At 39.6% G+C, this 22,670-nt stretch overlaps 1 protein-coding gene across 1 annotated transcript in view; it reads right to left on the bottom strand.

Moving 5' to 3' along the window:
• Positions 1-22,670, bottom strand: part of ANO2 (anoctamin 2) — a 203,830-nt gene that overhangs the window by 117,801 nt on the left and 63,359 nt on the right. Inside the window, exons 10-12 of the mRNA XM_067531024.1 lie at positions 20,748-20,812; positions 9,271-9,405; positions 4,642-4,802 (exon numbers count right to left, since the gene is read on the bottom strand). Of these exons, the coding sequence (XP_067387125.1) occupies positions 4,642-4,802; positions 9,271-9,405; positions 20,748-20,812 (361 nt within the window). The remainder of the gene's footprint in view (positions 1-4,641; positions 4,803-9,270; positions 9,406-20,747; positions 20,813-22,670) is intronic.

The following is a 22,670-nucleotide window of genomic DNA, read 5'->3' as shown; positions in this document are numbered from 1 at the left end:
AAGTAACAGGAGCATACTTCCTTCCATGACATTAACCATAACAAATCTCTCCACCTTTCCCAAGAAAGGAGAAGGCTGAAAAGAGGCTTCTTTGGCACAGCCTTCATCATGAAATGAAGTTCAGCAGAGCATAACTCCCATTTTGTTCCCTCTTTTAAAGCATAGTAGTAGTGAGTAATAATGCACGATAGTTTCTCCATCATTACATTTTACAAAAAGGGATTCAAGCAATGTTTATTCAAGACACTGTAAGAAAAACTGGTTTCAGGTATGCAAAGAATAGTAGAGCTGTCAGTCAGCAAACTGAATGCTAGATATAAGGAATTGCTATTGGCAGTGCAGAAATAACATGGTGTAATATTATGCTCAATATACAAGCAGGGCAGGATTAACATAGAGTATTTGGTTTTGCTTTGCAGATCCTGGTATATGATGGGAGTATTTTCTTGCACTAACAAGCTCAGTTATCATAGTCCCAGCACAAAGAATTTTCCAGCCTGTGGGAAACATTTTTTTTTCTTTTTAATGACGGGATATGGCTCAGAAAATATTTTATTATCCTTAAGTGTCTTTTTAAAAACAACATGTACATAAAGAACTATTTGTTCTTTTCTATTTGACTACAAACTTCAGTAACTTTATCTTATTTCTGAAAATGCAGACATTGCATATGTCAGCAGTATACGTCTCAAACCATATTATTGATACGGATGGAAAATTGCTGTGTATTCAATTGCACTGGAAATGATCATTTGCATAGATGTAAGGATTTCCTTTTTCAAGCAAGATTTTCTTGGGAGCGCATTTGTATCTGTCTGAGACAGTATATCAATCATACATTATCTTTACACACAATGACCAGTTTAAAGGTCAACAATTACCACACAGTGGAATTTTAATGATAAATTTGGAGGGTGTTACAGAATATACCCGTCTTCACACTCTACACACTACTATAATAATCTTTGTACAAAGTATGCCTTGTAAGATATCATTTGAAAACTCATAATTTGCTGGTCAGTATTGTCCTGGTAAAATACATGTGGCAACATTGTATGTGAAATTCTGAGGTTTCCCTGCATGGTCTTATTAACACATATTCCAAACCTACAACCCTGCCCAAACAGAAGTTCGGAAATAGGTCTGCCCTAAACAAAGGAACATGTGCTCTGCTTAATTTGCATGTAAGCAGTAAAAAGAGTCATCAGTCAGGAAGGAAGACAAAGGAAGTTCAAACGTGAAAAAACCAGCATGGAACATCCTTCCACACAGACTCTTTGTCTCCTGGTTCTCAGCTGGAAATGTTTTTCAAGAGGGGGACTGAAACTATATAAAGGAGGGACAAACACCCCCAAGGCACCCTTCTCTTTCTCCCTGCCCATCACATTCACTGCACCTGAAGAGACAAAGGAAGTAGCCATTGGACTGTGGAGGAGGGGTCTTAACTTGAGAGTTTGGTCAGTAATCTGCTGGAGCAAGTGGTGAGAAAGTTTGGTTTGCAACTAAGATAGTTTCTTAAGTAGATACAGCACTAGCAAACCATTTATCTTTATTTTTCTTGTAACCATTTCTAGCTTTTATGCCTCATTAGTTGTACTCACTGAAAATCTCTCTCTGTAGAGTTAATAAACTTGTTTTTTATTGTTTTATATAACCCAGTGGGTTCAAACTGAAATGTCTGGGTAACTCCGTTTGGGGTAACAAGTTGTGCATGTATTATTCCCTTAAAGGAATGGAATCAATATATTTGCACTGTCCAGGAGAGGGCTGGGCAGTACAGGACATATGTCTCTGGGGAAAAATCTGGGCCTGGGGGTGTGTTGGGGTTACTCTGCAGTATAACTAAGGCTTGTAAAAGCCAAAATGTATCTGGCTGGCTGCAGCAAACACAGGCATAGCTGGGAGTGACTTACATGCTGGAGGTGTTTGTTTGCTGGATCCTGCAGCTTGCTGCTGGATCCTGCAGTCAAGGCTGGAAGCTCCAACAGCAGGGCATTGTACAGGGCACCTCAAATTACAAGGCAGGGGTGACACAGCTACTCATTAGCTGGATTGTAGAATGGCCCTTATGTTCACTTTCACTCCATGGAAAGTGTCACCCCTTGCAACCTTGCAGGAATTCACTTGATGTAACTGATGAAAGTTCATTGGCATGGTCATACAACCCCAGAGTGCTGAGCTTATCTTACTCCATTTTTCTCATCCAATTCTTCCTCCCAGCCTGTTGTCATAATCGTCTTCTGGCATATTCAAGCACTGATTGTGCATATCCATTCTGTGAGGTTGCCAATGTTGAGAGCATTCATTCCTCTGTGGTTTGGACACATTGCAACCCAGATATCTATGTTAAAATTATGATAGATGCAAGTAGCAAATTTGCAAACCTGTGCATTATATAGTCCATAACAGCAAATAAACCATGGCACCTTATCTGGTGAACTTCCAGGCAGAACCTGGTCTATTCCATCCTGTAATTGTCAGTGGCCCCGGGTGGGAAAATGAGGCATTGTAGAACTTCTCCAAGTACATCAGTTCTTGCAGTTTCCCTCCATCATAATGATTGCATATTCAGTGGCCTCTGTTGAATGATTTCAACTCTGTGGAATGGTCTCAAGCGCCTGGCAAATACTTACTTCTTTGTCCCATTATCTCTACTGTATATAACTATCTATTGATAGTCAGCTACCAGACATCTGTACTCTATGCTCCCAATACCAAGTTTCTCTATCAGACATTCTTAAAATGAATCCCCAAATGTAAAGTAGTCTGGTTATCTTGTCACCTTAGTTCACATGGGACAACACGGTTCACACAAATTGTCTTTAGCTCACAATATCTTAGACAATGCAGGTTTCATAACACTCAACACAACGTAATTTCTAGAACAATTACTGAGCCACAAACTGGACCAGGTTAACAATGTTGTCAACTCTCACAATTTTTCTGTGAATATCATGGTGTGTTTTTCAAAGCCGCAGCTCCTGCAGTCATGTGTTCACATGAGAATCTCATTTTTTAAAGCAAGCGTCTAGCTCTCGTGGTTGCAGAAAAAAAGCTTGAAAATGCTCCCTAAAGGTTCAAAAAACAATTTTTTCAATCTCATTATTTTTAAGCCAATTTCATAATTTTGGGGGCCTGACTCATGATCTTAATTCACTTCAGGTTGGCAAATATCAGGTTAACATGGCTGCGCAGCCAAAGGTCTACACTCAGACTGAGGCTTTCCTGTATGAATCAGCCGATGCAGTTCAATTTACAATGGTACCCTCCAGAGGCTGTTATTATATGACAGCCACATCTGTAGCTTTCACAATAAATAAGATCACTAGTGAGCGAGTCTGTAGCAAGGCAAGAAAAATGCAATGCATGCAGTTGCCAGAGCATGGGAGAAGCCAGCAGGAGAGGGAGAGGCCAGCAGGCCCAGGTTCCTTCCACCTCCCAGCTCATTGCGCACTAGAGAGGCACCGACATCCAGAGACAGGGCAACAGGCGGTGCCCTGACCCACCACATGAGAGAAAAGCACGGGACCCAACATAGCGGAGTGGGCAATTTGCCACAGTATTTATATACAGATATTATATACAACTCACACACACACAGTTCAGGGCTCCCTCTTCCCATTAAATATATATATATAAACCCGGCTCCCACCCTAATGATCACAGAGGCTGCCACAGTGTGAGGGACTCTCTGGTAACACAACTAGTTCCAGTCCTTGGCCAGTGTGATGAAATGGGGGGTTCTGTCTGCACCGCTTCTGAATTTTGGATGATTTTATGAAACTGTATCATGAAATTGCTGTGTCATGGAAAGCCTTTATGGATGTGGATCCCCCCAGAGTTACCAGGGTTGTGTTATGTCTCGGCCAGAACAGAGACAGAAGTGAATGATCAGTACTCAATGATCATCTCTTCAAAGTAAAACACCTCGGGACAGTAGGTTTGCTCTATCTTGGAGAAGACACTTCCTCCCCTGGTCTGAAGGGAAGGGGTGTTAGAGTAATGGAAAATTACCAAAAGGCAGAACAAAAAAAGCAGGTGGCCCTACCAGGATTCTATAAAAGGACTCACTGGGGTGGGTGGGGAGAACGGGGAGAGAGCCATTTTGCACCAAATTAAGATGAGGGAGGCTGCTGCAGGGGCAGGTGAGCAAGGGGCGGAGGACCCCTGAGGGAGTTAAACTGTAAACCAGAAGCTTCACATCTTTGGAGTGGAATTCTGTGATGAGAGAGGGTTTAAAGACTCGGGAGTGTGAAGAGGTCAGCCATGTCCAAAGGAGCACCCTGAGAGCATGCCTAGGGCCCCCGAGATGGGGCAGTGACTGGACTCTGTTCAAGCTCCTGGAGCTTAAAACACTCCTGGAAATTCAGAGCACAGAGGCTTGGATTTCTCTCCTTGCAATCCTGGTGGGTGGCCAGGAAGTAGAGGGAATCCATGTGGTAATTTGGATAGCTCCAGTTCTCAGCACAGCCAGCGTTTACTAGCCTGTCAGGGCCTGCTAGCTCCATAAGGCACATGCAGTACATTCAATGCCCTAAATGTAATAAAACGTTAGTGCTTGACTACTGTATATCGCAGCTTTCCTTTCTGTTACGAATCCAAAGATCTAATAACGTTAGTAACGTTCAGAACCATACTCACCCCAGAGAGCCATGAAAATGGAGAAGAAGACTGTTGCAGGGTTGTCAAATAAGTGGCTAGCCCGTGCCGTAGCACATGCAGTGCTGAGGTTCCAGTAGTCACAAGACTTGTCACACAGAGGGCACATGGTGAAGGCTTTATTTTGGTCACACATCTCTTGACTAAAAACAACAAATGCAAAGATGTCAGAAATGCATTTCCAGTGAAAAAAGGTCCGTTGGTACATTGTGCTATGGTGCAAAGTGTGTCATTCAGCCATGCCTACTGACTGCATGATGTTATAGAGGGCACATGCAGGGAGGGTTAAGCACATTCAGGTACTTTGTTGAATGAAAAAAAAGGCAAAATAATAAACCAATCAGATCACTAAATGTTATCGCAGAAGACTGACTCACTAAAAATGTGTCTTCAATATTGTAAATAGAAATCAGAGCAAACAAGGACATCGCAAGTCTGATGACACAAGTTGAGACACGGGAAATGCAGATCAGCTTTTGAATGCATGAGAGAAGAGGATTACAGATGCAGGAAGGTGACCTCCATGGGCCAAATTCTGGCTTTCTCTTGACAAAACATACATCTCTAACATGGACCAACATCTCAACTAAGAACATGTGCTAAATGCCACATTAATCTGTGTGTGCATGAATCCTGGCCAGTATTATGTTAAATATTTGGCTATGTGCAAAGAAGAGGAAATGTGGCTCCACAAATCTGCATAACACCCTATAAAGCTATTACATGCACCCAGGCATGTTAGTTATTCCATTTCACAGATGGAACCAATCACTTGGCTGCTGTGTACAAAACATTCTGCAGGATATGTTGGTCCAGATTCTCCACTTATGTAAACCGGCATGTCTCCATTGAAGTCAAAGGATCTAGCTCACTAACAATGATCCAGTCTTTCACACACACTAACTTTTGGACAAAACATGCTGCCTTCTTCTGTCCTGAACTTTGACTTGTGGAACACTTGGCAAAACATTGGGTATTTTTTCAAGGTAAGCTTTTGGCACAATGCTTGTCTGGAGCATCTTCTGCTACAAAACTTTGGCCAAGATTTCCTAAAAGTATTAGTTATTTTGGGTACCTCTATTTTTGAGTGCCCAACCGGAGACACCTTAAAGGAGGTTGATTTTCAGAAGGTGGGTGCTCAGCACTTCCTAAAAATCAACCCTCCTTAAGGTATCTCAAGTTGGGTATCAAAAAATTACAGCACCCAAAGACACTAGTCAATCAGTTTAGAAAATGTTGGCCAATTCGTCTCATCTTTGTAGACCCAATTGTGCATGTGATGCTCTTCAGCCACAATTTGCCTCAATTCTTTACTTTTTTAGGTGAAAAAAAAATGCTAACCTAAATTTCCAAAATATGATTAAATGTTCTTTACATTTGCAAAGCTTTGCCTCTGGACTCATGCACTCAAATGCTGACCTGTATTTCCTGTGCCTCCAATTACATCATCTGATGCAGTACAAGCAAATGTACTCACCATTCTCACCAAGACACCAGCACCATCCAGAGTTACAAAGATACTGTGACACTGACCGGTTAATGTGAATATTTTCTGAAGTTTTTAAAATGTTTATTTTAAACATTTTTAATATGAATTGTTATATACTAAATATCTAGTCAACTATCTATGGTCTTGAATTAATCACCACTGTTCTCCTTTGGCTGGGCCAAAACCTTCTGATGTTACTGTGCAAGCCCCCCAGTCGTGCAAGTGGCTCTGTATACAAGATCTTTATGCTCACATGGAGTCCCATTGAGGTTAGTGGTCACATGCTCAGGTGACTCTTGCATAGATCGAGTTGCAGGATCATTGCCTAACAGTAAAATTTATAAGATTGCTTCACTGATATTAGGTTTATGGTAATGCTACACTATTCTGCTTTGTGGTTGTTTCTTTTTTTTTGACATATATCTGATGTGATTTTCTATCATCATAGAAGTTAGTGATATTCCTTTAGCAGTAAAGAGCATCCCTCTGGAAATTAATTCATTTTTATTACGTACAGCTATTTCCAGCTATGACATAGTTAAAATAACACTCTCTTATTTTCTATTTGAAAAGGCAGCAGAGTGTGGGGCAGATATATCTTTGCTTTAAATCCCTCTTCAGTTTTAATGTTAGCATAATATTTGTTTGAGATGGGCACAGCTGATCTTGCTTAAAAAAAATCTAAATCAGAAATGTTATCAATAATCATTTACCAATCACTGATTGTTGTCTTGATCTATCTTTCTGCACAGAGATCATGTTTTAAAACTTGTCCATCCAGTCCAGTATCCTATCTCTGACAGAGGCCAGTTGATGCTCCAAGGAACCTCTGCCGCCAGAGAAAGTTTCGTCCTACCCCTCATTATTTAGATGTTGCCTTATGCCCTGAAGCATGAGGGGTTTTGTCCCTTCCAAAACTTTTCGGTTTTCAGAAACCAAGGATAAGGTTAAAAAAAACTATATTTAGGGAATACCTGGAGAATTCTACTGACACAGAGATAATATTAGAATCCAGCACTGGGACATACAATGGTGCATGTCAATGCTTACCAACCTACCAGAATTCTTTGAGGGGGTCAACAAGCATGTGGACTTTTCATCTTGGAAAAAAGACAACTAAGGGGGAATATGACAGAGGTCTATAAAGTTGTGACGAGTGTGGAGAAGGTAAATAAGGAAGTGTTATTTACTCCTTGTTATAACACAAGAACTAGGGGTCACCAAACGAAATTAATAGGCAGCAGGTTTAAAACGAACAAAAGGAAGTTTTTCCTTGCACACTGCACAGTCAACCTGTGGAACTCCTTGCCACAGGATGTTGTCAAGGCCAAGAGTATAATGGGGCTCAAAAAAGAGATAGATAAGTTCATGGAGGATTGGTCCATCAATGACTATTAGCCAAATGGACAGGGATTGCTATTTGCCAGCAGCTGGGAACGGGAGACTGGGATCACTTGATAATTACTTGTTCTTTTCATTTCCTCTGATGCACCTGGCATTGGTGTCTGTCAGAAGATAGGATACTGGGCTAGGTGAACCATTGTATGACCGAGTATGACTGTTCTTATGTTCTTATGCTTAAAAAATGTCAAATTCTTTAACTAACTATCTAACCATTTCAATGCTTCTTTATTTATTATTAACTGATAAATAGCAAATCACCAAAAGATTCCTACTTTTACATTGTTTCATTGAGAAGTGGGCATTTACATTATTGTGGTAGATTGACCAAAACTCTTCTTTATTCATATCCACATCAACAGAAAAACAAAACAACTGTTTGGATAACCAGGAATTAGGGAATACTGCAGATTCCAAATGTAGAAAAGGCACTGTGCTAAATTTTGTTCAATGTATTCATGTAAATAACTTGACTTACAGAGGACTAAAGCACTGATATGAGACCCTTTGAAGATAATGGAAAAACTTCCCTTCCATTGACTTCAATGAACTTTACATTACAACCTAATTTTGGAAATAAGGGAAGCAGGATGTTTATATTTGCCAACACTACTATGTGTTTAAATAGGGCTAGTCAAAAAATGAAAAGCTAACTTTATGAAACATTTTGTAATTAAGAAGCTGGGGGGTTTGTTTCAGAGGGTTTGAAATGAACCCATTTTCATTTATTTGAAATTTCCTAATTTCCCCCCATTATTTTCTCTACTGAAAACATCAGGGTTTTTTTTCCGCCCCGCTTATTGAAAATCTTCAGTGTACAGAAAAAAATGACCGTCAGTTGGATATGATTTTTGAGAATGTTTTTGGGTTTTTTGTTTGTTTTTTTAAATATCTGCAAGAAAAAAATTAATTTTTTTCATGGAAAACAAATTTTTGACAGCATCAAAACATCTTTTCAGTTGGGGAGGAGGGATGGGTAAAATACATTTTTAATGGAAAAATCTTTTAATTTTAAAAGTATTGACCAGCAATAATTTTAAATTTTCTAACCATTTATGTAAACAGACTTTATATTGTATTTGAACAACACCACTTATTCCAAAGATGTCGCAACAGACCACATTGCAGGACTCTTGATGTACACTAATTATATCCAGAAATCTGTACTAAGACAGTTGCAGTTATTTCACTGTGATCCTACATATATGTAAGAACAGTGAAATAAACTTATTCATATCAAATAACTTCCTTTGTGTGTTTACAAGAATGCAATAAACTTACTGAGTGTGTTTATTTCAGTGACTGAACCACTGAAGATCCAAATAAACACATTCTATTGCATTTCATTCAAATGTTACACATGTGCAAATGCATACATATTGCATAAGTGTGACATTAGAATGAAATACTGTGGAATATGACCATGTATTTATTTGGCTATTCAATAGTGCAGCCACTAAAATAAATACACTCAGTAAGTTTATTGCATTCTTGTTAACACACAAAGGAAGTTATTTGGTCTGAATAAGATTATTTCAGTGTTCTTACGTACGTGTAGGATTCTAGCAAAATAAATGCTGGTGTATTATATAGATTTGCTTGTTAATACTATCCAAATGTTCTTCAAACATGTTAAAAGCAATGCACTTACGGAGGATTCAGTTCGATAACATAATGTTATAAGTATTGAATAACAAAATACTGTTCAGAGACAAACTTACCTAGGAATGTCACTTTCCATGGTTATACATCCATAAAAAAACACTATAATCCCAACTACTGAAGATGGAATAAGGAATTCTGTATATAAACCCAACCACGCAAAATACAGTCCTATTTTTTCTCCAAAATACTTTCTGAAAGAGAAAAGAAAGAAATGTATATCAAGGGTGTTATCTTCAGTATCATTTATGGATGCTTTTCAAAAATCCCCACAACTGATATTCAGAAATTATAAGAGATGTGTGGTGAAATCCTGGCCTGATTGAAGTCAATGGGAGTTTTGCCATTGACTTCAATTGGGCCAGGATTTCACTCATGGTCCTAGCATCAGGTGTCAATAAGTGCCCATTTCTGCAACCCTAACTCACACAGTCCTCATCAGCTCCAGTAGCTTCAATAAATAAAAAGTGTATGATTAGGCCCTCTGTGAGATCAGACCGTGTCTTTTCAGACTAACAATTTTTAATATGAAAGCAGGACTACCTGGCACACTCAGAATTGGCTGATCAGGGGAAATTAATATCTTTGACAAACTACCCTGCTTCTACAGTGGGTTTGCGAAAGTAGACAGTATGGGAGGGAACAGTTAATTGTAGGTAGTGATAAGTAACTGTCAGTATTTAGCCCAATTTCTCCATGAATCAAACACAGCAGAAAGTAAACGCAACTTTGATGAAATCCAGTGATCATTCCAAAGCACTGTTAGGAGTGATCATAAATATAGTAGAATACTGAGAGCTCCAAAAAGCTCCAGATAACTCTAAGAACTCGGGGGAGGAACAATACAATGAGATTTAATTCAGATAAAAAACAGTGTGTTGAGAAATATATCACAAGCCAAAGAATAAAATAAGAGACTGTTAGACAGAAAACAGTCGTGCAAAACAGGGTTCCGGGAAAGATATTGCACATTTAATTAATTAATTAAACACTAGCTCAAAATGTGGTGGTACAAAAAAGCAAATGTAATACTAAAGAGTAGCAAAAGGAAATCCTGTCTAACAAAAGAAAGGCAACAAATGCTCTCTCTAATGCCTTAGCACAGGCATGTTTTTGGCTTGATTCTGATCTCATTTACATTAGATGAGTTTTATCCTGATGCAATTCCACTGATTTTATTCAAATTATTCCTGATTTATGGTGGTCTAAACAAGATCAAATGCAGGTCCTTGGATTTCTTGGCACACTGAGCATCAATAACTTAGAAGCTCATTCTGCTCCCATTGAAGTTAATGGCAAAACTCCTCTTAAGATCAATGACAGTAGGGTCGAGCCTTTAGGAAGGGTAACTGAGATCATAAAAGTTGTAGGATATGGCTAATAAAGACATATTAAGGTAACATACATATAACATGTATAGCCTAGAAAAAACACATCAGAAGGAAATATAATTGAAAATATACTTGAGTGATAATGACATCCTCCTGGTTTATGATGAGGGTTCCAACGCACAACCACAATATAAATAGTAATTAACAACACAATAAGGCATCACTTATACCTGTACATTTCAGGCTTCATACAAGAATACATCAAGCATTTATTTTTAAAAAACCACCTTAGTATACTAAATTCTTTCACAAACGCAAGCACTTGTAAATGTACTCATTAAAAGAACATTGCAGATTATAAAGAAAATCACTGTACCTAATTTTAAGAATAAGTACTGGCTAGAAAAATGTGTGCTGGAAGGTGGCAGTGGGATGCATGTGTTGAGACAAGGGATGTTTACAGGTGACCTCATGTGCCTGGACTCTTGTCTCAGTTACACTGGTGTAAAACCAGTGTTACTACATTGACTGTAATGGAAGTGCTCTTGATTTACTCAGCTGTAGAGCAAGAGGAGAAACTGATTAATTTTTTTTATACCACATCTCTACCTTGACATAATTTACACCTGGTTCATATATATCCAGAAACAGTTATGGGCCAAATATCCCCCTTTGCTGTACAGGGAGACAGGTTGGTTGGGGGTGCAGAAAGAGATTGAAAAAAAAAACCAGGTCATCATTCATGTGTAATATACAAAAGGGTACCGAGAGGTAAGCGCACCGTCTGCGGTGGGGTGTGCTTTTCATCCACAAAAGCTGTGGTCATTGGGAAGAGGAGCGTCTCTCTCACGTACATACATACAGCCAGTACATCTGCTCTCCTCCGCCACCAGCAGTAGATGGCTTGGCTGAGGAACTCATTCTGCTCTTGATGAAAGCAGCAGTTAACACGCTCCAGGCAGTGTGCTGTGCTGGCTTGAGCTGAGACATTGTGCCTTGCACTTAGGAAGCTGGTTGAATGGCCTCCTACAAACATTGACCTCCTGTGCAAGAGTCATGATTCTAATGAAGGAGTGAGCCCTAAACAGCTGATCCTGAGAGCGATAAAACATCAACAGTTCCCTCAGAAGTTGAGTAGAAGGTGCAGGTTCTCAGTGCCTCTCAGGATCAACCCTTAGTAAAGAAAACAAGAAAAGGGACTGCAGAAAGTGTATTTTGTGTCATGGCAAATTTACGACAAAAAGTGAAGGCTGCATTCAAAATGTTTATTCAGTTCCCTCTAGATTTCCTATATATTTGAACCAGACATCTGTGATGCACTTCTGTCTATTATGTTGGTTTGGCAACAAGGCAAAGAATAACTGGTAATTAAATACCAAAGATGCATGTGGGTTGTGCCAAGTTGTGCAATTTATAAATAGACCAGATTTGAAGAAAGAAGAAGAAGAAATGGCTCATAACTGTGCAAAAACAAGTGTGGGCTACCTGGAATGTGAATAAAGTAAAGCGATGTGTGACGTGTTCAGGAAAGAATTTCATAGAGTTTTAGGAGCAAAGTTAAAAAGACAAAGAAAAGATGTTGTTACCATTGAGTCACCTATCTGGGAAAATTATTCCATTTTTTTCAAGCCCATGTCCCAATCTAGCCTGTCTGTTGTTTCACATCTCTCTCACACACACATCCCCCATTCATATTTGCAATGTTAGTCTTTCTAGCCATATAAGTGCTTCATGAATGAAAATCATCCCTGTGCAGATGGTTAGTGCAAGTCCCATGCACCACGGAAGCCCTCAAAATAATTCTATTCTAATAATGTGTTGGTAAAATGTTCACATATGTTTGGGTTGGAAAATGGATAAACAGTTCACGCAGAGACAAATTCTGCCTGCAATTATACCTGGGAAAATCTAGAGTAACTGCATACATTTCATTGGCGTTATTTCAGATTTACAGCAGTGTAAATAGAGCAGAATTCAGCTCTTAGAGTCATTGGATATGGAAGTTATTTCTAGTGTTCTGCTGTTACAACGTGTGAGAGAGAGGCTACTCTTCATTACAGTAGTGTTAAAATAGCAGTAATATGATGAAATGTCAACTTCAAAGTATTTGCCCAAGATGAGTGAGCAACTCCTCACAGCCCTCCTGTGAGACGGAGTATTTGTATCCCTAGTTAACAAACAGGGAAACTGAGACACAGGGAAATGATTTGCTGGAGATTGCACAGTAAGTCAGCATGGCAGAGTCAGGAACAGAACCCAGCATTTCTGATGCCAGAAAGTACAGTGACAAGCCACTCAATTCCACTCATCCACCTACTATCCAATGAAGTAGCCGGGGAGCTTGCAAAGGCTCCGGACAAAAAGTAACTCCCTCCAGAACAATCAGCCAAGAGACTGGAAAGGAACTGAACTGAAGTGAAAAGAGAGGGATGAAAACAACCCTGGGAATCTAACACTCAAGGGTGAGGCAGGAAAGAAGCAGCATATGAGAAGGGCGTGTACAAACAGCCAATTAGTGCTGTGAACAGAAGAGATCCTCTCTCCATAGCAAAAGCTAGGGTGACCAAATAGCAAGTGTGAGAAATTGGGATGGGGGAAGGAGTTATAGGCACCTATATAAGAAAAAGCCCCGAAATACTGGGACTATCCCTATAAAATCAGGACAACTGGTCACCTTAGCAAAAGCACAAAATGATTCCTAAGCACGTAGGCTCAGCAGCTCAGTACAGAGGAAGGTAGGGAGGTTGCTCAAAATTTTCCTTCCTTAGTATCTTGTTGGATACTGGATTCAAATACCAATACACCAAACAGTGTAAAGAGGATGATTTCAATGTAGTATGTAACCAAAACTGGCCCCAGTTCTTGCAGAATTCAGCCCAAGCTCACCAGCTTTGATGGACCCTTCCATTAATCTGGCACCCCAACAGGTTTGTAACTACACCCAAACCATGCAGGCTGTCTTTAACTTGCATCTAGCTGCCCGTGCCCAAGCACTTTCCCACTCTGAAACACCATCTGTGGCCTAGTCTGCACTGCTGGCGGGTTTCGGACTCTGCGTAGCTTGCGTATCTCCCGCTGACTTGCTAACTACTACTTACCATGGTGTCCCCACTGCGCTGCGCTGACGGGAAATGTCCTCGGGTCGACGCAGCCTAATGGGGGTGGCTTAATGGCATCGATCGGAGGGGACTGCTGGGATCGATTCTGTACTGCCGACAATGCTGCCAGCAATGTAGACATACCCTGAGTTGTGGGTCTTGCAGGGAAGAGGGCTCAGATCTAGCAGAGCCAGCTTTGTGTCTGATACAGGCCTCCTGCACTAGGTGTATTCCCTAAAGGAGCGTTCAGGTGCCTTGCAGCCCTTTTGAACTAGAGAATTCACTACCCACAGGACAACAATGAATCTGCCTCTTTCACTTGTAAATAGAGCTGGTCAAAAGGCACAGAAAGAGAAGAGCCACGTAAGGGAGCTTCCTTAATTTGGGACTTGTTTAAAACCTGTCATACTCGCCGTCTCTTCCTCGAAATCAGAGATCTGTAGTTTAACTGGAGACATTCAAGGATCAGCCCAATCTGTGCTTAAATTGCCACCAGCAGCAGGAAGCTAAGTCCTAAAATGCATTCATGCTGTCTTACCTCCCTGGTCCCTTGGTTGTGCTGCAAAAGTAACTAATATTAAAAACTTAATAGGGAAATATCGAAGGGGGAAAGTGTCCAGTTCACAGATGCTCACATGAAGTAATGAACAGAACATTGAAAAAATTGCAATGGAGGAGAAATTACAGGGTTGCAGTATTACAAAACAAATGAAGTATAAAATGATCTATCTAAGAAAACTAAAGAAATAGACTGACAGTAGAACAATGGCACCGTAGCAGTTTTAAGGTTAATAACCCTTCTCTATTTCACAGGAGCATTGTGAGGAAAAGTTCATTAATGTTTGGGAATTGAAGAGTTTACAATGGTAAAAGAAGGTCATATAACTAGCCACTAGATCCAACATGAATGCAATATACAGTGTCATAGAAATGATAAAATGTCACACAAAGTAATAGTGATACTTACACTTTGGTATTTTTAAAGGATTAAATCCCTGATCATGTTAGATGATCAATTTGCAGATTTGTCTGACAAGCTATTGATTGGCCTACAGAAGCTCTGCACATCTCCCAGGCTATGCAGTCATGAAGAATCCATTCTTTTATTTCTATCAAGCTATTTTCCTATTAGTAGTATCCAAACAATGTCTGCCCCATCACTGACTTCTGACAGCTCACTCATAAGATCAGGTGGGGACACTCAGAGTAGCTTCTGACATTCTAACATCCAGAAATTTCACTGGCTCCCCCTTCCTACCCATCCTCAGTTGGGAGTGGGACAAGCCCCACAGCTAAGTCTTTGTTTGCAAACAAATCAAAAACCAACAACCAGGCTGGTAAAGATTCTCTCCCGATTGAGCCTATAAAGGTTGCCTGGGGAGGGAGAAAGTACTTCAACTTCCGGTTGCAGTAATTCTCATTTCCCCAGCAAAGGAAGCCCTGTGTAAGGAGTATAGGAAGTTAACTTAAATGAGTTTCCTTCTCCTCCTACAATCAGCTGTACAATCCCCTACAAGGAAGCCTCCCTTTTCTTTCTTTTTAGTATTTGATAATGAATAAGCCTTTCCTTTGGATTGATGGACATGCTATCTAGTGTTTTTCAACCTACTTGCTCTCACACTTCCTGTTATTTGCTTTTCCTAGCACACTCCCTTCTGCCTCATTGGCGTGCAATCTATCTGGGCTTCGCACATGTGCTAAATGCCCGATCAGTAAAAGCTGTGTACTACTTTGCCGACTTATGCCTCTTTTCTGATGCCATGTATACCCAGCTTTACACCATCATTTACATCAGCGAGATGCTCAGAGTCACATATGATTTCAATTTTCATAATATTAAGAAAATCTTCACTTTGTCCTGAATTTCAGGAGTTAATTCAAATTCAATATTCATCGTCTTCCTATCGGGAATCTTGCTGCGAGTGCTAAGTTAGCTTTCATACGACACTGTAAGCAGCATTTGTTGTAAGAGGCATTCATTGCCAAACAAGATACCATCTAGTGGTGAACAAGGGGATGTGTAGTTCTTCAGAATAAGAAGAATGAAAAAGCTTTAGAAACAGGAAACATGAATATCTAGCATGATAGGGTATAATAAAGTTTTACCCAATGTTGCCAAATGTCATAATGTATCAAGTGTCACTATGTATGGTGTGTTTCTTAAAGCCCCAGCTCCTAGAGTCCTGCAAAACACGAGAACCTCAGCTTTCATTAAACAAAAAAGTAACTTCCTTGCCCTCATGGTTTCAGAGAAAAGCTCAAAAATGTGACCTGAGTGCACCATAAAGTCTCACAAAGCAGAAGGCAAAGGAAAAGAACCTAAAGTTAGGAGGGTTGTTTGTTTGTTTGGGCTTTGTTTTAGGTTTTGTTGTTGTTATTTTTTAAAGAAATCTCATGGTTTTTAAGCCAATCTCATGATTTTTGAAAAGCTGGCATTGGCTATACTGTTTACCAATCATAGCTACCCCGACCATGGTGGTTTCTCTGGCTTCCACAGTTCTGTGATGAAAGTAATACGAGAACAAAATGTACTTAGTCAGCAATGTAATACCCGTTTCCTATTAAAGATTCAAGGGCAATCTCCATGGGCCAAATCTCGACCCCCTTTTATAAGGGTTTATGGGGTGTGTTGCATGGATCTACATTACGCATTAGCATCTTAGTCTATGTATGATGAATTAATCATACTGTATTAATCATATTCCAAAGGAGGACAAGCAAGAGCAGAGGAAGGCACAAGTAGGCATTAGCCCTGTAATTGCAGTAACCCTCATGAAGTTGCTGTGAAAAGAGAGAGGGGAAGAAGCATGGGTTCATGAGGTTTACAAAATAAAAGAATCCTTTTTAATTTTGGGAATCTGAAGGGTCTTTCCCACATCCCACACCACTCTCCTGCTGGAGAAAGAGTCCCCCTGACGGGTCTGTTTTTCTCAAGGGTAGACAATGCCATTTTGGAGTGTGCTCTGAGGGTTCTTCGGCACTGTTAGAGTTCCTCCATAGCTGATATGCACGTCTCAGATCTGCCTCCTAACACCCTTGCAGAGTTCCTGTGCCTCTTCAACATTATTCCCAAGGATTGTCAGGTGCACTTAGAGGCCAAGGATGGGATTTTCAACTACGGCTAAGTGATTTGGGACCACAAGTCCCATTGATTTTAAATGGACCTGTGCTGCTAAGTCACTTAGGTCTAGAGCTGAAAAGGTATTTAAGGATACCTAAAAGCAAGTCTGCTTTTATCTCACCATTGCATTATAGGCCAATAGCTTTCAAATTCCATCTGCTGCAGGGTGAATTCCAATAAATGACACTGAGTTCCTGTAAAGAAAAACAGACAACCACTTCCTACAGGACAGGTGGCGCTCTGGAAATAAATGACCGAATGTAAAACGTTGCTGTTTTATCTCACTCCAGTGCCAAGTGGCTTTGCCCAGCTGAATACACGAGGCCAAATGTTACATGGATATACACACCAGGTTACACACCCTCTGGGTAAGAAAGCAGTGCAAAATTAAGCCCTATGGCTATGTTCAGACTTGGGCATCCAAATTTCCTCTTTAATTAAAAAAAATAGCAACACATATGAAAGACAAAATATGAATTCAGGTGCCTAAATTTAGGCATCCATGTCTGAATGTTTTGCCCTAATACCTAAAGAAGAAAATTAGGTCCGTAAAGTGCTTGTATCCTAGAACTAGGATTCGATTTAATTAGGATTCGTGTTTATAATTTCTCTTAATTAATATGTATACATGTACCCAGAGATTGTGTGTTGCTCACATTTTACACATTCAGTTTAGATACATCTGTATTGTGCATTCCCTTAAAGCCATTTCATTGAAACAAAGCTGTTGCAGATTAGAAATGTGCAACATCTCCACTGTTCTCTTTCACTGAACCCCTCAGTTCACTGATTTACAGTAAGTTCAATTTTCACTGTTCCCCAAGGGTGTGCACAACTGCAGGGCTGAATGTTTTCACTGATTATAATATAGAAGTGAATGGACCTGTAAGTTAATGTTTCAATGGTCCATTTTTAATTTCCTTTTTTTTTTTTTTTTAAATGAAAATGTTCTACATTAGCCAAGTTCAGTGACTGGTTATGCAATTAGCTATCTCCCAGGACATTTGACCTCAAAATGGACCTGGCCTGTGCCAAGAATGAGTGTAGCACAAATGCAATCCCTAGCATTGGTTCCAGCTACAAATATCGTCACTTGGAAAGTGGGAGCATTCCAAGGGCTAAGAGTGAGTTAAATTGGAGGATAGATGTGTTTTATGTCCATTGCATATTTCATTAATCCAGTAGTTGAAGAGTTAATTATCTCCCAGTGTAGGCATCTGGGATTTAGTGGTGTATTTAAGTTGCTGTGCTCCTATTGCTTGAAGCTGAAAGAGACCTGTGAAAAGATGTACATAGTTGCAACTGGTGTTCCAGTCTGCATCTGAATTTAATTAACATTTTGTTTGGAGTTTTTTCCATCAACATATTTCAATATAGCTGTTAATATATATGCATCACAGGTTCAAATCAGTCAAATCAGGTTTCACATATAAAGCAAAATTAACATAACTGCTACCGCCAATCAAAGATTAGGATATAAACTTGTTAAACTACATAGCATTAGCACATACATAAAACATGTTTTGAACCTGGAAGTCCAATCCAGTTGAATTAATATAAATCACAGCCCCATGAAACTACTCTATTTCTCTACCGGAGTTGGCAGTAACTGCAAAATTTACCAAACCCACTCATGAAAAGCCATATTATCGTTTCATCCCCATTAACAATTGTTCCCTCTTCTATTGGGAATAAACATCCATGCTTAAAACTTGAACTCAGATCCCTGCATAATACGATTGTACAAAAATCTCTGTCTAGTAAAGGTAAAGATAAATAACATTAAGCTGGGGGGAGTGGTAGATATACTGGAGGGCAGGGATGGATATTAGGAAAATCTTTTTCACTAGGAGAGTGGTGAAGCACTGGAATGGGTTACGTAGGAAGGTGGTGGAATCTCCATCCTTAGAGATTTTTAAGGTGAGGCTTGACAAATCCCTGACTGGGATGGTTCATTTGGTGTTGGTCCTGCTTTGAGTAGGGGGTTGGACTAGATGACCTACTGAGGTCCCTTCCAACCTTAATCTTCTATGATTCTATGATTCCAAAGAGAAGACTGCAGCAGTTGTCCTGTGTTTATATGTTCTAACCTAGACTATCACGTGGAACATAAAACCCACATTTATTTTAGTGGTAATGGACAGTGAAACACATTCAAGGAAAGTATGGGAGATAAAACAAGGAATACCTTCTCCCCGAGAAGAAAGAACCAATTGCACATGTCCAAGCCCTTTATTTTGTTCTCAAATTTTAAAACCACTGCATTTCTATGATATCACAGCCATGCTGTGAAAAAGCATTCTGGGGACTGACAACACTAAGATCCAAATTAAGATGTGGTGTAAGCAGTGGATCTGCAAATAATCTATCCTAGCTCTAATTCTGGCATAGTTTTAAAAGTCCCATGACCAGCACCCATTTATCTTTTTAAACCTGAGCAACCTTTATTCATGTTGGCAATTGTTGTCATGTTTTGTACTGTAAGAACTCATCGATACAACACTGGAGCATGGCTCGGTATTAAGCAAAATATATGCAAAGCCCACATAAAGATTTGGAGGCTAAAAATATTTAGAAAGGGAGATTTTTCGAAGGCACAAATGAAAGTTGGATGCCTATCTCCCATTGACTTTCAGTCAGAATGAGGGTCCAACTATAATTTGTACCTTGGAAATATCTCCCCCGGAATAAGCAGTAATTCTGTTCAGGTTATCAGTTGTATGAGCAAACTTTTGAAAAGCGATATATAGTTTTAACTTCTATGATTCCAAAGAGACTTAACTTCATGGTAAACTAACAATGAATGTGTTTTACACAGAGATAGAGATCCTTAATATTAATGAAATTAATGTCACAGAGCCGTACTTGAATGAGTAATTACTCAAGTGAGCATACCCACTGACTTCAGTGGGACTACCTGAGTAAGTGCTTGCTCATACTGAGGGTTGAACAATCTAGCCCACAGCTGGAGCTGAACTAATTTATTCATAGTGAATAAATTACTAGCCTCTTTTTCTGTTCACACCCTATCCACAAAAAAGATTGGGCTTAACCTATTCATTTGTTACTGGACAAACATTTTATATGAACATATTTCAAGCGTATAGGTCATTGGTGAACCTTTCTCTTAGTTCAGCATTTGAGGTGGTGTAACCGGTCACCTGCATCATGAAAAGCTGGTCCAATAAAGGGAAACATTTTGCCATTTTATTTTTTTAAGAATTGTTCCTCAATCTGTTTTTAAATTCAAAATGTCATTGAAATTTCAAAATTCAGAACATGTTGATCAGTTCGGATCACATGACATTGTTTCTGCTCTGATTGGATGACTGAAACTTTACATAAAGCAGGAAGAGGGAAATTACTTTTATTTCATGGATTCATATATTCTAAGGTCAGAAGGGACCAGTCTGATCATCTGGTCTGTTTTTCTTTTTAACACAGGTCACAGAACTTCCCCCCAGATAATTCCAAGAGCAGACCTTTTTAGAAAAAGAAGCCAATCTTGAATTAAAATTTGTCAGTGATGGAGAATCTATCTTGGTAAATTGTTCCTATGGTTAATTTCACAGCTACCAGACAAACACTTCTGGCTTAAACTTCACGTGAACATATTCTCCTGATTATTCACCAAGATTTCACGTTCAATGAACACTCTTACAAACAAAGGTTGACTCATATGAATGTGCAAATACTTTTCTTTTATTTGAATGAATTTATGCAAACATTTTTGTGAAGTACCGTATTTGTCCAGGACAAGATATAATGCAAAATGACAGGTGTAGTGAGGGGCTGATGTATTCTGTTTGTTATAAGTTATTACTAGATCTAATAGAAAAGGATACTAAGCATTAAGATGATTTATTGCCAGTCCTCAGAATAGTGAACAAAGGGCCAGAATCCTCAGCTGGTGTAAATCAATGGCACTACACTGTTTTACACCAGCTGAGAATCTGCCCCCACATTGTTTTAGTCAAATCTATTACCTTATGAGGTCAATAGGCTGAAACTTGTAAAATGCTCCGTATCTTGCCCATTCTCGATACAGCAACTAAATTAAAAGAAACAGAAAATTAACTTAAAACAACTATTTTCAACTGAGTTAAAACATTTTTTTAAAGTGTTAACTTGGACTATTGTACCTTCCTGGCAAACACTTTTCAGAGGGAGACTGAACTATAAAAGTGAGGGGCAAAAACACTCCAATATCTCTCTAACCATCCATCTCTTTCTTTTCACCTAATAAAGACAACAGAAACAACCGTTGGATCTTGGGAACAAATCCTGACCTGAGAATTTGTTCAGCAACATACTGAAAACCTGTGGTAAAAAGTTCACTTTGAACCAAGTCTAGCTGATTAAGTTTAGCCCTTCAAGCTGTTTTATCTTTATTTCTCTTGTTACCATGCCTGATTGTAATGCCTCATTACTTGTAGTCACTTAAAACCTCTCTCTTTGTAGTTAAACAAACATGTTTTATTCTTTAATCAAAACTAAACCAGTGCTGTAAATTGTTTGGGTAACTCCATTCAAGGTGGAAAGCTTTGTATTTTGATCCCCTTACAGAGGCAACAGACCTAATATATCTGGACTGTCAAGAGAGGGCTGGACAGTACAAAACACACTTTTCTGGGGAAAAATCCAGGTCTGGGTGTGTGTTGGGGTCACCCTTCATGTGGTTTCCAAGGCTTTTGGAAGCCAGCAAGTGGCTGGTGTTTGCTGACAGAATGTTGGGCTCCAAGTTGCTAGACCAGGACTGTGGCTATACACAGACACCCAGGGTGTGACCTGTGTGCTGTTTGTGAGCAGCCCAGGTTGGGAGCCACAGAAACCAATCATGGCAAGGCACTCCAGGTTGCAGGGCAGGTGGTGACGCAGCCCCTCACTGGACTGCACCCTGGAATGTCAGACATGCAATGGATTCTAGACACAAGTTGCTGTGATTGGCTGAAGAACAGCAGGTTAACTACTACTTCAGCAGTAACAAGAGCCTATCGTTTACTGCAGTAGGGGTAAAATGAAATGATAAAAAGAGGCCTGGATTTTCAGCATTCCCTCGCCATGAGGTTCAGTGTTTGCAGTAAAGCACATATTTAAGGGAATAGACAGCAGCTGGATGTTATGAAAAAGATGGCCAGAATTGTCTTTTGCAGAGGATAGAACCACAGAGATGCAGCTCTAGATGACATATCTAACTGCACACGGTTATATTACTTTCACCAAAAAGAAGTTAGAGATATACGTCCAGTTTCATACCAAAAAGAGAGCATTCTGCATTTAAATTCCAATTGATGAGCATATTTGTAGGCCACTGATGTCACACCAGCTACGCAAAGCCAGGCGATGGTGTGCATGTGCACACACACACCCACACAAAACTAATTTACTTAACAATAATAATAAATGCAAGGACTCAAAAAAACAAAAAAAATCTGAAACCCTCCTGATGTCTCATGGAATGCTGCCAAAAAGACTCTAGAGATAATTCTGTTTACATATATGGGGCCATTCTTCTGATATAATTCAACGGATGTCAGTGGGATTACACCGGATTTAAATATGGCCCAATGTTTCTTGGTGAGAGGTGAAATCAAAAAGTCAAAATTCCGCATGGGGACAAAACCTCATGTTCTGACAACCTCTACTTCTACTAGCTTGGAAGCCTGCCCCTGTGCAGTAACTTCAATGAGGTTTCTCGTAGCTACAGGAATACATCTTAGATGGTCTAGCTGCAGGATGAGATTGTTAACTCCCTAGCGCTGAAAAATGGTGTGCCTGTCTGTAAAGCAGTATGCATACCTATTGCGGTGTATTAATAATAAATTTAATAATATAATGGTAAATTATTGAACAATAGAGCTATGTCAATTTACAAGAACTGGAAATTTATCTAGCCCAATAACTTTCAA

This window comes from Emydura macquarii, unplaced genomic scaffold, assembly GCF_026122565.2.
Source record: "Emydura macquarii macquarii isolate MOO-44397 ecotype Brisbane River unplaced genomic scaffold, CSIRO-AGI_Emac_v2 contig_3122, whole genome shotgun sequence".
Classification (NCBI taxonomy): domain Eukaryota; kingdom Metazoa; phylum Chordata; order Testudines; family Chelidae; genus Emydura; species Emydura macquarii.
The sequence above is the reverse complement of the archived record's forward strand: the minus strand, read 5'-3'. Positions and strand labels throughout refer to the sequence as shown.